At 44.4% G+C, this 16,229-nt stretch overlaps 1 protein-coding gene across 6 annotated transcripts in view; it reads left to right on the top strand.

Annotated features, from left to right (window-relative positions):
* The window catches only part of LOC112224859 (semaphorin-5B), a 289,959-nt gene that overhangs the window by 174,347 nt on the left and 99,383 nt on the right, over positions 1–16,229 (top strand). For all 6 annotated transcript variants that reach the window (XM_042306582.1, XM_042306580.1, XM_042306579.1 and 3 more), the window contains 3 exons: positions 5,241–5,303; positions 6,802–6,900; positions 13,312–13,525. In XM_042306582.1, coding sequence (XP_042162516.1) covers positions 5,241–5,303; positions 6,802–6,900; positions 13,312–13,525 — 376 coding nt within the window. The remainder of the gene's footprint in view (positions 1–5,240; positions 5,304–6,801; positions 6,901–13,311; positions 13,526–16,229) is intronic.

Genomic DNA, 16,229 nt, shown 5'->3' with positions numbered 1-16,229 from the left:
TGCAATGCAGGAGAAGAGGAGAGGGCCCTGTAGCGTATTTCAGGTTGATAAAGGCTTCTGAAGATTGTTATTTTCACTTTTAAATTTCAGACTTGATTTTCCCTTATGAGTCTGTGTGCGTCCAAGTCCACTGAATGCAGTCTCAAGCTGTCACAGCAATCTTTTTACATACCGTACTTGCTGTAGCCCACTGAAGCAAACACTCTGAAATACCTCTGTGTCTTCTCTCCAGACACATTTTGTTCGGCAGGTAGCTTAGCGGTTAAGAGCGTTGAGCCAGTAACCGAAATGTCACTGGTTAGAATCCCAGAGACAACTAGGGGAAAAATCTGTCTATGTGTTCTTGACCAAGGTACTAAACCCTAATTGCTCCTGTAAGTCGCTCTGGATAAGTCTTCTAAATGACTAAGATGTAAATGATTCACAAAACATAATGAATAGTCAACATGCTTGTGGTCATATGTCACAGAGCAACCTAGTCTTATCTACAGAGTGCCATCCATGTTTAAGCAAGAGCCATTTCCCATCGCTCCAACTGTCTGGCTCACTGTTAGCGGTTTGTTTCATTAATGTTTCATCATGTCCTACTTTCTCTGTAAAAATGTAATACATTTCCCTCCAAAACATAATTTATCTTCTGTAAAAGTGATGAATCCTCCATCCTCTCACTAATTGTATTTTCAGCTATTTTATTTGCCCATTAAAAAGTACTGATATTTTTTTTTACTGTAAAGGGTTGCCGGGGGCAGAATACTTATTGCCTCCAAAAGTGGCAAAGTGACAAAGTTGGAAGAAATGAGGTGTCATCTGAGTTTGAGGGAAAATAAATGTTGTTGGTGAAGGTGCATCATTGTTGTTGGTTGGCCCTTCTTATAGAGGAGAATGAAATCAGAGATGCATAAGAGTGGTTGCACAACTTATCAACAAGTCAGTCCAGGACTCGAATCATTTACTGTTTTGGAAAAGCAGCAGGGGAAAAAATGTATTATCTTCAGTTTGTTTTTCAATATCCACCATTTTGTATTCCTCAAACCAATGTAGTTTAGTTACCTTCAAACTGACATTTAGAGTGAATAACTTGTAAAGTGATTTATCTTCTGTTTGAGCCTTATTTCTACATGTCAGTAGCTCAATTGAACATAAAATCATCACAAATGTAATGGCAAACTCATATGAAAGGATAAGGCAAACTAGAATACTTAGTATTGAACATGAATAGAATAGTAAGTATTGTGATATTAACATGTCATCCTCCTCATCACTGTGTCATATATCACTATTTCTAAAAGAACCCTTTTAGTCTGAAATAGGGTCTCAAGCCTCTAGCCTCATCCCTACATTGTTCTCTCATCCCTCTACTGCCCTGCGGCCCTATGGGCCTGTTTACAGACAGACAGACAGCTCCATCCAGCCCTCCTCCAGCCCAGCTCCAGCCCAGCTCCAGCCCGGGCAGGCAGGCATTGTATAGCCGTCACCACACTCAGACGGCCTGTTTATAGGCCTGTCACAGCCGGGGCTAGGGGATATATTTGTGGTGCTATTGGGTGTGCATGGGCCATGTGGTATTTGGGGTAGGACTTTGTGAGCTCACTTTGTTCCAGTACGGGTGAAGAGAGGGACTTGACGGAGCGGCGAGGGGTCAGGGGTTAAGCTGACAGCATTTATCACTGAGAAAAGATGGTAATGACCTAAACGATGACTCACTGCATAGGCATCCATCCACACACACACACACACACACACACCAATGGATGGAGAGGTGTATGAAAGGAGGGGTGCGTGTGCATTTGTTTTGAATTACGTCATCACTACTCCGCTCCTAGAGCTGGTCTATTGAGGACATGTAGTAACAGTTAATTTGAAAAACAGTTCTATGGTCAGTGTGACGTGTGGAGTGTTTGACAGACCACCCAGCGAGGGTATGGGTGATGTTATTTGAAGAGCTTGTTGACTGTCATGTTGTTACAGTAATGCCTTGATATGAGGGTAATAAAAGGTTTCACAAATAATAATTCATTTGAGGCCTTATTTTGAGGCTCTTATTTAAAAAATGTAATTGAACCTTTATTTAACTAGGCAAGTCAGTTAAGAACAAATTCTTACTTACAATGATGGCCTACACCTTATCTGTCCAGAGTTTAAACTGTCCTAGTTGTCTAATTGAATCACAGTGGACCTGTATGGCTGGCTGGCCTACATGACTCTCTCTCTCTCTCTCTCTCTCTCTCTCTCTCTCTCTCTCCTACTCTCTCTCTATCTCACTCGCTCTCTTTCTCTCTCCCCTCTTTGTTCTATCTCTCTCTCCGTTCTCTCTCTCTCTATTAATGGCAGTATGGGGAAGGTTAATTGAAAAGAGTCTCTCAGACCGAGATAACACCCAGACTCATCAGGGTCGAGCAGACCAAATGGCACCCTATTCCCTATATAGTACACTACTTTTGTCATAAGTAGTGCACTATGCAAGGAATAGTGTGCCATTTAGGACTCAGATCCTCTCTCTCAATGAGCTAAACATAGATTTATTGAACTAATCAATTTCCTTCTTACCCTCTTTCCTTTTCCTTCTGCCGCTTCTGGACACTTTAATGTGTTTCCAGAGTCCAGACATGGGCTTTTCTGTTTTCATGTCACGATGCAGTCTCTGTAGTAGTCTCTTGCCTTGTTGTGCATGGCAATGTTCCACTGTGTGAAGAACAAGGCAAAATGGTGGTCGTTGTGGTTGTGTTGTGTGTTATGGATGCTCATTCTCAAAGTCAATACTACGAGAGAGAGAACCGGAATGGCTAGACTTTTGCTCAAGTGTGTGCAAAGAGGCACCCCATTCGCTGAAATAGATTAGAGGAGAGGTGGAGAGGAGAATGATAGGGGAAAGGAGGAGAGGGGAGTGTCACATAGGGGGTATACTCTGGCACGAGTCCATGCCAACTTTAGCTTTTCTCTCTCTCTGTTCCAGCACTAGTGGGTCAGGCCAGCAGCACCACGGCTATTTTTTGTGAAACTGGGAGACCTTAACACAAAATGATACCGATGAGAGAGAGTACCATCTCTCAGGCTACTATACAAAAGGCCAATTCTGCTCTGTTAGCGGTGTGTGTGTGTGTGTGTGTGTGTGTGCGTGCGTGTCTGCCCCAGCACTGAGCTAGGGCATTCTTAATTAAAACCAAGGCATACGGTTCTAAAGGAATGTAATTGGGCCGTGGAGAAACAACCGGCATTGGTGTGGTAGAAGATTGGAGGACGGTGTGTGTGTGTGCGTGTGTGTGTGTGTGTGTGTGGTAGAAGATTGGAGGACGGTGTGTGTGTGTGTGGTGGAGGATTGGACTCTGAAACACACTGCTTTAGCTTTAATGAGAGAAGAAGATGCTATTTCCATCCTAAAGACATCTGGCCTACAGCCATGGTCCTGTCTGGTTACCTCACCTTGTAATCCACTGGCTGGCCCACTCAGCTCCATGTTGACACAATTAAAAAACAACGATAAGGTTTGTGTCTTTTCATGGCGTCTGTGTTGTGTTGTTAATATTACCGTCAACAGTTGCGTCATTTTCAGGCAGCCACTTTCTCTTTCTAAGGAAGTAGTCAGGCAGCCACTGTGAGTCTATTTCAACGCAGTAGTCAGGCAGCAGCCACGGTGAGTCTCTTTCAACGCAGTAGTCAGGCAGCAGCCACGGTGAGTCTATTTCAACGCAGTAGTCAGGCAGCAGCCACGGTGAGTCTCTTTCAACGCAGTAGTCAGGCAGCAGCCACGGTGAGTCTATTTCAACGCAGTAGTCAGGCAGCAGCCACGGTGAGTCTCTTTCAACGCAGTAGTCAGGCAGCAGCCACGGTGAGTCTCTTTCAACGCAGTAGTCAGGCAGCAGCCACGGTGAGTCTATTTCAATGCAGTAGTCAGGCAGCAGCCACGGTGAGTCTCTTTCAACGCAGTAGTCAGGCAGCAGCCACGGTGAGTCTATTTCAACGCAGTAGTCAGGCAGCAGCCACGGTGAGTCTCTTTCAACGCAGTAGTCAGGCAGCAGCCACGGTGAGTCTCTTTCAACGCAGTAGTCAGGCAGCAGCCACGGTGAGTCTCTTTCAACGCAGTAGTCAGGCAGCAGCCACGGTGAGTCTCTTTCAACGCAGTAGTCAGGCAGCAGCCACGGTGAGTCTCTTTCAACGCAGTAGTCAGGCAGCAGCCACAGTGAGTCTCTTTCAACGCAGTAGTCAGGCAGCAGCCACGGTGAGTCTCTTTCAACGCAGTAGTCAGGCAGCAGCCACGGTGAGTCTCTTTCAACGCAGTAGTCAGGCAGCAGCCACGGTGAGTCTATTTCAATGCAGTAGTCAGGCAGCAGCCACAGTGAGTCTATTTCAACGCAGTAGTCAGGCAGCAGCCACGGTGAGTCTCTTTCAACGCAGTAGTCAGGCAGCAGCCACGGTGAGTCTCTTTCAACGCAGTAGTCAGGCAGCAGCCACGGTGAGTCTATTTCAATGCAGTAGTCAGGCAGCAGCCACAGTGAGTCTATTTCAACGCAGTAGTCAGGCAGCCACGGTGAGTCTCTTTCAACGCAGTAGTCAGGCAGCAGCCACGGTGAGTCTATTTCAATGCAGTAGTCAGGCAGCAGCCACAGTGAGTCTATTTCAATGCAGTAGTCAGGCAGCAGCCACAGTGAGTCTATTTCAACGCAGTAGTCAGGCAGCCACGGTGAGTCTCTTTCAACGCAGTAGTCAGGCAGCAGCCACGGTGAGTCTCTTTCAACGCAGTAGTCAGGCACCAGCCACGGTGAGTCTATTTCAACGCAGTTGTCAGGCAGCCACGGTGAGTCTATTTCAACGCAGTAGTCAGGCAGCAGCCACGGTGAGTCTATTTCAACGCAGTAGTCAGGCAGCCACAATGAGTCTCTTTCAACGCAGTAGTCAGGCAGCAGCCACGGTGAGTCTATTTCAATGCAGTAGTCAGGCAGCAGCCACAGTGAGTCTATTTCAATGCAGTAGTCAGGCAGCAGCCACAGTGAGTCTATTTCAACATAGTACCCCTTGCAGCAGCCATGCTGAGTCTCTTTCAATGCAGTACTCAGGCAGCAGCCATGCTGAGTCTCTTTCAATGCAGTACTCAGGCAGCAGCCATGCTGAGTCTCTTTCAAAGCAGTACTCAGGCAGCAGCCATGCTGAGTCTCTTTCAAAGCAGTACTCAGGCAGCTCCCTTTGCAAAAGGTGAATGCTGCATCCAATCACTCTTTTTACATGTGTTTATTTTGGTTTCCTAGGCAACGGAATGGATTCCAGATGATGACACCAGGAGGTCCTGTCAGAGCAAAGGGAAGACCGAGGTAAACAACGACTTTGAGACTTCCCGGGGGGCTCCACACACACACACACACACACACACACACACAAATATACACACACACACATATACACACACACACACACCACACAAATACATTCATATACACACACACAAATATACACACACACTACACACACACAAATATACACACACACCACACAAATATTCACATACACCACACAAATATTCACATACACCACACAAATACATTCATATATACACACACACACAAATATACACCTACACCACACCCACACACACACACACACACACACACACACACACACACACAGGACCTTCCCTGAATAGGACTATTTCCTTTAAAAGCAGTCTGTTGACTGGCTGGTCAAGGGGCTCTATGGGGTCTTGTGGGAGTGGCTTATAGTGATTTTATGGTTTTTGGGCCCCTTCAATCGAAGTGTGTTTACTGGCTGGGAAGTGAAAAATAACACTGACTTTTTAGTAAGACACTCAAGGCAGAGCCCTTCTTCTGTACTTGATCATTTTGTTATTTCGCTTTTCTTTGTGAGAATTGATTGCCATTTTTATCTCAAAAGCCCAACGGAGAAGGGAAAGTAAAAAATCCATTCTCTCTGGAGAACGTCGTCTGACCTCAAGTTTGAAACACAGCAATTTTATTTATTTGTCAAGACAGAATATTTAAGGACAACAAAGAAGTTTCATTCCCTCAAACGTCAGACAGTGCTTTATAAAAACGAGATTAGATTAGGTTTAAATGTGTTACATTTAATTTTACAGATGAAAGATAAAAAAAACATTCCAGTCATATCATTAAAGTGAGCCGTGAGTGAGTATTGCTGGGTCGTATTCATTAATGCACTCTGTTGCAAACCATGCGCCTAATACAACAGGTGAAATGCTTACTTACGAGCCCTTAACCAACAATGCAGAGTTTTTTAAAAGTAAGACAAATTTGCTAAACTAAAGGAAAAAGTAAGACAATAAAAATAACAGTAACAATAACGAGGCTATATACAAGGGGTACCGGTACCGAGTCAGTGTGCAGGAGTTCAGGTTAGTCGAGGTAATTGAGTTAGTATGGACTGTAGGTAGGGGTGAAGTGACTATGAATAGATAATAAACAGAGAGTAGCGGCAGCATATGTGAAGACTGTGAAGGATTGTGTGTGTGTGTGTGTGTTTTGTGTGTGTTTGTGTGGCGTCAATATGCATGTGTGTGATTTGTGTGTGTGTGTGTTGGAGTGTCAGTGCAAGAGAGTCAGTGCAAAAAATTATAATAGATAAGAATACAATAATGGTAGACATTTGATGAACTATTCAGCAGTCTTTATGGCTTGGGGGTAGAAGCTGTCAAGGACCATTTGGTCCCAGAATCTTATCAAGTTCATGTAGTCCCTCCCCGTTTCGGTCCGTTTTCTTGTGTTTGGTGAATACAAAACAAAGGTACGCAGGTTTCTAACCTCTAACAACCTGTCTGCTCTCTACTACTCCCTGTAGGTAGAGTGTCAGAACTACCTCCGCGTGCTACTGGTCAATAAGACTGAGGTCATCACCTGTGGAACCAACGCCTTCCAGCCCCTCTGTATCACCCGGGAGGTAAGAGGGAATGGGGGATGGAGTGATAACCTACAGGGGTGTAGGTAGGGGGTGATGGGGAGGACATGATGAGAGAGTAAAGGAGGGTGGTGCACTGTAAAAAAATGTTTAAAAAAAATGTTTAACTGTTGGGTTATTGGTGCTGGGTGTTGGGTTATTGGTGCTGGGTGTTCGGTTATTGGTGCTGGGTGTTGGGTTATTGGTGCTGGGTTTTGGGTTATTGGTGCTGGGTTTTGGGTTATTGGTGCTGGGTGTTGGGATATTGGTGCTGGGTGTTGGGATATTGGTGCTGGGTGTTGGGATATTGGTGCTGGGTGTTGGGTTATTGGTGCTGGGTGTTGGGTTATTGGTGTTGGGTGTTGGGTGTTGGGTTATTGATGCTGGGTGTTTGGTTATTGGTGCTGGGTAATGGGTTATTGATGCTGGGTGTTGGGTTATTGGTGCTGGGTGTTGGGATATTGGTGCTGGGTGTTGGGTTATTGATGCTGGGTGTTGGGTTATTGATGCTGGGTGTTGGGTTATTGGTGCTGGGTGTTGGGTTATTGGTGCTGGGTGTTGGGTTATTGGTGCTGGGTGTTGGGTTATTGGTGCTGGGCGTTGGGTTATTGATGCTGGGTGTTGGGTTATTGGTGCTGGGTGTTTTGGTTATTGGTGCTGGGTGTTGGGTTATTGGTGCTGGGTGTTGGGTTATTGGTGCTGGGTGTTGGGTTATTGGTGCTGGGTGTTGGGTTATTGGTGCTGGGTGTTGGGTTATTGGTGCTGGGTGTTGGGTTATTGGTGCTGGGTGTTGGGTTATTGGTGCTGGGTGTTGGGTTATTGGTGTTGGGTGTTGGGTTATTGGTGCTGGGTGTTGGGTTATTGGTGCTGGGTGTTGGGTTATTGGTGCTGGGTGTTGGGTTATTGGTGCTGGGTGTTGGGTTATTGGTGCTGGGTGTTGGGTTATTGGTGCTGGGTGTTGGGTTATTGGTGCTGGGTGTTGGGTTATTGGTGCTGGGTGTTGGGTTATTGGTGCTGGGTGTTGGGTTATTGGTGCTGGGTGTTGGGTTATTGGTGCTGGGTGTTGGGTTATTGGTGCTGGGTGTTGGGATATTGGTGCTGGGTGTTGGGTTATTGGTGCTGGGTGTTGGGTTATTGGTGCTGGGTGTTGGGATATTGGTGCTGGGTGTTGGGTTATTGGTGCTGGGTTATTGGTGCTGGGTGTTGGGTTATTGGTGCTGGGTTATTGAGATATGACCCAAAGACCGGAGGCGTAGTTTCGTAGGGGCGTGGACTTCAGATTGTTCTTTTTAGTCACCCATGAGAGTAAATGTAATTTATGTTAATCTGTTCTGTTGTATAGTTATTAAATATTAAAACTAGAAATGCCTGGCCTTTCAGCCTACAAGTAAGTACCTGCTAGAGAACTTGGAGAATGTTGCTGGACTTCCCCTTTAGCATCACATGCATATCAACCCGCAAGGTGCCCAAACATTAGCGCCTCATTAACGCTTGATAAATTGTGTATAAACAATTGGTATCCTGAAGAAATATTAGTGAAATATATCCATGTAAAAATACAACAATAGTTATTTGGTTAGATAGACTAAAGGGTATGTTTTGTATACTTCTACAAAGTCCTAGTGAAAACGTAGGCCTATAGGCTATTTTCAACACTTCCAGCCAGTGACGCAAACAACATTCTAACAGTCTAATAAATACATTTCATATATGCTATCAGAAGAATAATCATTTGGTTGTGTTAATTAAGGTCTTAGGTAACATTAGAATACTAAAAAACTATATTTTCAAATAATCTAATAGCATTTTCATTCGTTTATGTTACTCTAGGCCCCTCAAACTCAACTCTGGACCTTGAAACCAGTTCCACTGCATTTTGTCATTGTTCCTCTCTAAGCAGGGACTGATTTAGACCTGGGACACCAGTTGTGTGCAATTAATTATCAGGTAGAACAGAAAACCAGCAGGCTCCAGACCTCCATAGTTGAGTACCTCTGCTCTAAGCTATAAGTAATAACGAAAAACCACTAGTTCAAGTCCCTCACAAATCAACCCACAAGGCGAGCAGTGAAATGATTAACCCTAGGGCCAACGCTGATAAATATAGGCATAACACAAACTCATCATTACACTATTGTTGTTCTAAATGAAATCAAACTTTTCATCCTCCTTATCATTCAGTTAGGTCTAATTTAAATTAAATTGTGAAGTAACTTGCACAATTATTGCCCCTTCATCCATTTATCATTCATTCAGTGTGCTGACATCGTTTGCTTCCCTTCACTTATGAACTTGGATAGAGTCAATGATATGTTTTTCAATATTCTAAAGGCCTACCCATAACGTAGCATGTTTTCATTTCCTTACAATGCATTTGATTAGTAATAGAGTTATAGTAAATAAAACAGTCCAATAACAGCATATTTTTACAAAGTAAAACTTAAAAGAGAATGATATCAACCCACAAGTCATGCGTTCAAATGATTTGGTATAAACATGAGTACCAACGCTAATAAATAGGAATAACACAAACTCATCATTACACTATTGTCTTTCTAAATTAAATCAACCTCTTCACCCTCCTTATCATTCAGGCCTAATTTAAATTACATTGTGAAGTAACATGCACAATTATTGCCCATTCATCCATTTGTCATTCATTCAGTGAGGAGAGAGAGAAGCTTTAGCACCTGGCTGGGTACCAACGTCCTACAGCACAATATCTTGGTGGGTTAAGTTAGGAAAAGATGTGGGAAACAACAGGTAAAAAGGCTCTAAATACTTTTCTGTTTGTGATTTTAAAATTCTGACGAATAAGAAATATAAAATACAAACATTTATGAAAATTCAGGGAAGGAGCAGGACGTTGTCGCCTCGCTTCACGTTTTTAGGAAACTATTCAGTAATTTGTTTTTTTATGTTTTATTTCTTACATTGTTAGCCCAGAAAATCTTAAGCGTTATTACATACAGCCGGGAAGAACTATTGGATATAAGAGCGACATCAACTTACCAACATTACGACCAGGAATACGTCTTTCCCGAAGAGGATCCTTTGTTTGGACCTCCACCCTGGACATGGGATCTTATCCCAGAGGCTGACCCAAAACAACGAGGTCGCCGCAGGAGAGGCAGACGGAGGGGCCTCCTGGTCAGACGGAGAAGGAGAGCACACCGTTCACCGCTTTCAAGCATATTACTCGCCAATGTCCAGTCAACAAGGTCTAGACAACAAGGTGGACATTATCTCCCAAGAGAATCTCTTCGATTATAGTCACAGCCGTGTACAGTCGGAAGTTTACATACACTTTAGCCAAATACATTTAAACTCAGTTTTTCACAATTCCTGACATTTAATCCGAGTGAAACTTCCCTGTCTTAGGTCAGTTAGGATCACCACTTTATTTTAAGAATGTGAAATGTCAGAATAATAGTAGAGAGAATGATTTATTTCAGCTTTTATTTCTTTCATCACATTCCCAGTGGGTCAGAAGTTTACATACACTCAATTAGTATTTGGTAGCATTGCCTTTAAATAGTTTATCTTTGGTCAAGCGTTTCGGGTGGCCTTCCACAAGCTTCCCACAATAAGTTGGGTGAATTTTGGCCCATTCTTCCTGATAGAGCTGGTTTAACTGAGTCAGGTTTATAAGGCCTTCTGGCTCGCACACGATTTTTCAGTTCTGCCCACAAATTGTCTATAGGATTGAGGTCAGGGCTTTGTGATGGCCACTTCAATACCTTGATTTTGTTGTCCTTAAGCCATTTTGTCACAACTTTGGAAGTATGCTTGGGGTCATCGTCCATTTGGACGACCCATTTGCGACCAAGCTTGAACTTCCTGACTGATGTCTTGAGACGTTGCTTCAAAATATCCACATAATTTTCCTCCCTCAAGATGCCATCTATTTTGTGAAGTGCACCAGTTTCTCCTGCTGCCACCCCTGTGCTTCACGATTGGGATGGTGTTCTCCGGCTTGCAAGCCTCCCCCTTTTCCCTCCAAACATAGCAATGGTCATAATGGCCAAACAGTTCTATTTTTGTTTTATCAGACCAGAGGACATTTCTCCAAAAAGTACAATCTTCGTCCCCGTGTGCAGTTGCAAACCGTCATCTGTCTTTTTTTATGGCGTTTTTTGAGCAGTGGCTTCTTCCTTGCTGAGCGTCCTTTCAGGTTATGTCGACATAGGACTCGTTTTACTGTGGATATAGATACTTTTGTACCTGTTTCCTCCAGCATCTTCACAAGATCCTTTGCTGTTGTTCTGGGATTGATTTGCACTTTTCGCACCAAAGTAAGTTCATCTCTAGGAGACAGAACGCATCTCCTTCCTGAGTTGTATGACGGCTGCATGGTCCTATGGTGTTTATACTTGCGTACTATTGTCTGTACAGATGAACGTGGTACCTTCAGGCATTTGGAAATTGCTCCCAAGGATGAACCAGACTTGTGGAGGTCTACAATTTTTCTTGGCTGATTTCTTTGGATTTTTTCATGATGTCAAGCAAAGAGGCACTGAGTTTGAAGGTAGGCCTTGAAATACATCCACAGGTACACCTCCAATTGACTCAAATGATTTCAATTAGTCTATCAGAAGCTTCTAAAGCAATGAAATCATTTTCTGGAATTTTCCAAGCTGTTGAAAGGCACAGTCAACTTAGTGTATGTAAACTTCTGACCCACTGGAATTTTGGTACAGTGAATTGTAAGTGATATAATCTGTCTGTAAACAATTGTTGGAAAAATGACTTGTGTCATGAACAAAGTATTTGTCCTAACCGACTTGCCAAAACTATAGTTTGTATACAAGAAATTTGTGGAGTGGTTGAAAACAAGTTTTAATGACTCCAACCTCAGTGTATGTAAACTTCCGACTTCAACTGTGGATCCGCCCACATGCAGATACCTCGACGGTGTCACGCCCTGACCTGAGTATTCTTTGTTTTCTTTATATATTTTGGTTAGGTCAGTGTGTGACGAGGGTGGTATGTGTGTTTTTGTCTCATCTAGGTTGTTTGTACTGTCTAGGGGTTTTGTAGATTTATGGAGTTGTTTCCATCTAGGTGTTTATGTAGGTCTATGGTTGCCTAGATTGGTTCTCAATTAGAGGCAGGTGTTTATTGTTGTCTCTGATTGAGAACCATATTTAGGCAGCCATCTTCTTTGGGTATTTCGTGGGTTATTGTCTATGTTATGTTGCATGTTAGCACATTGTTTATATAGTGGTCACGGTCGTCTTATTCGTTTTGTTGTTTTTTGTTTAAGTGTTCTTAGTGTTCTTCATTAATAAAGAAGAATGTATTCTAACCACGCTGCGCTTTGGTCTACTCCATACGACGATCGTGAAACTGGAAACCCTATATCCTGAGGCTGCATTTATTGTAGCTGGGGATTTGAACACAAGAATACCTAAATTCTACCAGCACATTGATTGTTTTACCCGCTCGAACACTACACTGGACCACTGCTACTAACTTTCGCGATCCATACAAGGCCCTCCCCCACCCTCCCTTCGGTAAATCTGACCATTACTCCATCTTGTTGCTCCCCTCCTATAGGCAGACACTAAAACAGGAAGCGCCCATGCTTAGCTCTATCCAACGTTGGTCTGACTAATTGGATTCCACTTCAAGACCGCTTCGAACAGGTGGACTGGGATATGTTCCGGGTACCCTCAGACAATACATTAACGTATATGCTGACTTTATGAGTTTATTAGGAAGTGCATTGGAGATGTTGTACCCACTGTGACTATTAAAACCTTCCCAAACCAGAAACCGTGGATTGATAGCAGCATTCGCGCAAAACTGAAAGCACGTACCACTGCAGTTAAACATGGCAAGGTGACTGGAAACAAATACATATTTCATTCCCTCCACAAGGCAATCAAACAAGCAAAGCGACAGTATAAAGACAAAGTAGAGTTGCAATTCAACGGCTCAAACACAAGATGTATGTGGCAGGGTCTACAGACAATCACGGATTACAAAAAGAAAACCAGCCCCGTCGCAGACGTCTCACTCCAAGACAAATTAAACAGCTTCTTTGCGTGCTTTGAGGACAATACAGTGCCACCGACACGTTCTGCTACCAAAGACTGTAGGCTCTCCTTCCCTGTGGCCAACATGAGTAAAACAGTTAAACGTGTTAAAGGAGTGTTGAAGGAGTGGGGGGAACGAAGGGGAGATGAAGGGAAAAGAGGGATAGAGTGATAACTGGCAGGAATAGGGGTGGGGGATGATAGACAGTGAATGGTGAAAGGAGGCATTAAGATAAGGTCGTCTCCAGCTACATGACTGGAATGTAAACATCAAACAGCCATATGGTCTGTGAGAAGATAGTGTGTTGTTACTATCATTTTCTTGCTCTCACACTCTATATCTCTCTCTCTCCCCTCCCTCCCCCTCGCTCAGGTGGGGAACATGTCCAGTGTGTTGGATCGTGTGAATGGCGTGGCACGGTGCCCGTATGACCCTCGCCATAACTCCACGGCGGTGGTGACGGAGAGTGGTGAGCTGTTCGCCGCCACTGTCATAGACTTTTCAGGTCGCGACCCCGTCATCTACCGGAGCTTAGGAGGCATGCCACCCCTTCGGACTGCCCAGTACAACTCCAAGTGGCTCAACGGTAAATGACGGATCCACAAACCTCGCTGTGTGTGTGCATTTGGAGTGTGTGTTGACACCACCCGCACTGCCCACCATGTGTTTGTAATGTGTGTGTGGGTGTTGACACCACCCGCACTGCCCACCATGTGTTTGTAATGTGTGTGTGGGTGTTGACACCACCCGCACTGCCCACCATGTGTCTGTAATGTGTGTGTGTGTGTTGACACCACCCGCATTACCCACCATGTGTTTGTAATGTGTGTGTGTGTGTTGACACCACCCGCACTGCCCACCATGTGTTTGTAATGTGTGTGTGGGTGTTGACACCACCCGCACTGCCCACCATGTGTCTGTAATGTGTGTGTGTGTGTTGACACCACCCGCACTGCCCACCATGTGTTTGTAATGTGTGTGTGGGTGTTGACACCACCCGCACTGCCCACCATGTGTCTGTAATGTGTGTGTGTTGACACCACCCGCACTGCCCACCATGTGTTTGTAATGTGTGTGTGTGTTGACACCACCCGCACTGCCCACCATGTGTCTGTAATGTGTGTGTGTGTGTTGACACCACCCGCACTGCCCACCATGTGTTTGTAATGTGTGTGTGGGTGTTGACACCACCCGCACTGCCCACCATGTGTCTGTAATGTGTGTGTGTGTGTTGACACCACCCGCACTGCCCACCATGTGTTTGTAATGTGTGTGTGTGTTGACACCACCCGCACTGCCCACCATGTGTTTGTAATGTGTGTGTGTGTGTTGACACCACCCGCCATGTGTTTGTAATGTGTGTGTGTGTGTGTTGACACCACCCGCACTGCCCACCATGTGTTTGTAATGTGTGTGTGTGTGTTGACACCACCCGCCATGTGTTTGTAATGTGTGTGTGTGTGTTGACACCACCCGCACTGCCCACCATGTGTCTGTAATGTGTGTGTGTGTGTTGACACCACCCGCATTACCCACCATGTGTTTGTAATGTGTGTGTGTGTGTTGACACCACCCGCACTGCCCACCATGTGTTTGTAATAGTTGATTTGGTAAAGTCAATTAAAGTGGATTGCATAGGAACTAAGATCTTTGTTAGAGGCCCAGTGCTTCCTGATTGTTAATGGCTTGGTGCAATCTGTTATCCACCATGTTTCAGGCTATCAGCCATGTTTCTCAGGGACACCATTTCTACTATTTCCTAGTATCCAAGTAAAAAGACATGGTAATTTGACCCCCCCACAAAATAAAGTATGCGATTTGAGTGTAATCCACCTAGGTACGGTATTGTGGACAGTATGAGCTGGTATTGGCTGGTACTATAGAAAAGCTAAGTTAGATAAACCTCCATCATCAGCCCCAAAAGTCCTAGCTAGGTGTCTGTAATCTTTCTGTTGCTGACACCAGGCCTTTTTACTGAATGCACCTCACAAATACATCCTGACTCCAGCAGAAAAAAGACAAACCTTTCCGAAACTGTGATTATTATCTGCAGTAATTCAAACACAGCAACCATATTTAGTTCTAGGCTCTATAGAGTAGGAGGAGAAAAAAATAGGAGGGAGAAGAAAGGGGGAGAGAGGAAGATTGAGGGGGTAGAGGTGTGCACTAGAGCCCTGCACGGGCATGAATTTTAAGCTCAATCCCTGCAAATGCCCACAACGTTCAGGCCCTAACCTACCCAGACCAGATTGCTTCTGCCAAATTTGGGCATTACCATATTGGGCTTTACAGTCATTTACAAAAATCAATTTAAAATGACAAAAAAAAATGATAAGCGACAATTAAGGATTTTTCAAAAGCCCAAAATCAGAAATAACTTCCTCTGTTAGTAAATCCATTAGCTCCCTGTGTGCAGCTCGCTCAGCTCGCTCTGAGTCTGAGTGTCAATGGTGACGGCTCCACTTGGACTGCTCTGCTCAATGAAGAGACATGAGAGAGCAGTTAGCTATTAGCTACTTTTCATCACTATAAACTCTGACAAACTCAAGGAACATGATTATTTTCTGTGAAATAATCTCTCCTGTTTTATATTTGACGAGGTTGAAGCACTTCTGACACCATGTTAGGATCTTAGTCAGATATGACTGTCACGATCATCGTTGGAAGCATACTCGGACCAAAGGGCAGCGTGATCTGAATATTTACTGAAGTGAAACTTACAAAAACAATAAAGAATGACCGAACAAACCGTGCTGTAAATGAAATACTCACAGGCAACAACACAAAAACAAGATCCCACAAAACACAGTGTGCAAATGGCTGCCTAAATATGCTCCCCAATCAGAGACAACAAAAAACAGCTGCCTCTGATTGGTAACCATACCAGGCCAACATAGAAATACACAACCTAGATTACCCACCCTAGTCACACCTCGACCTAACCAAAATAGAGAATAAAAAGGCTCTCTATGGTCAGGGTGTGACAATGACTGTACTGTGCCGCAGAGCATGAGCAAATGGCTCAGCTTCAAATTGTTAGTGATCAATGTAGTGATACCCGAGCCCTGCCTGTAGCTTAGTTATTGATGAAATAACAACACACCAGCCCTAACCCGGTGGAGCAGAGCATGGAGCAGAGCATGGAGCAGAGCAAGGAGCAGAGCACGGAGTAGAGTACGGAGCAGAGTATGGAGCAGGGCATGGAGCAGAGCATGGAGCAGAGCATGGAGCAGAGCATGGAGCAGAGCAAGGAGCAGAGTATGGAGCAGAGCAAGGAGCAGAGCAAGGAG

The sequence above is a fragment of the Oncorhynchus tshawytscha genome, linkage group LG26, assembly GCF_018296145.1.
Source record: "Oncorhynchus tshawytscha isolate Ot180627B linkage group LG26, Otsh_v2.0, whole genome shotgun sequence".
In the NCBI taxonomy this organism is placed as follows: domain Eukaryota; kingdom Metazoa; phylum Chordata; class Actinopteri; order Salmoniformes; family Salmonidae; genus Oncorhynchus; species Oncorhynchus tshawytscha.
This window is presented reverse-complemented; position numbering and strand designations above follow the sequence as displayed.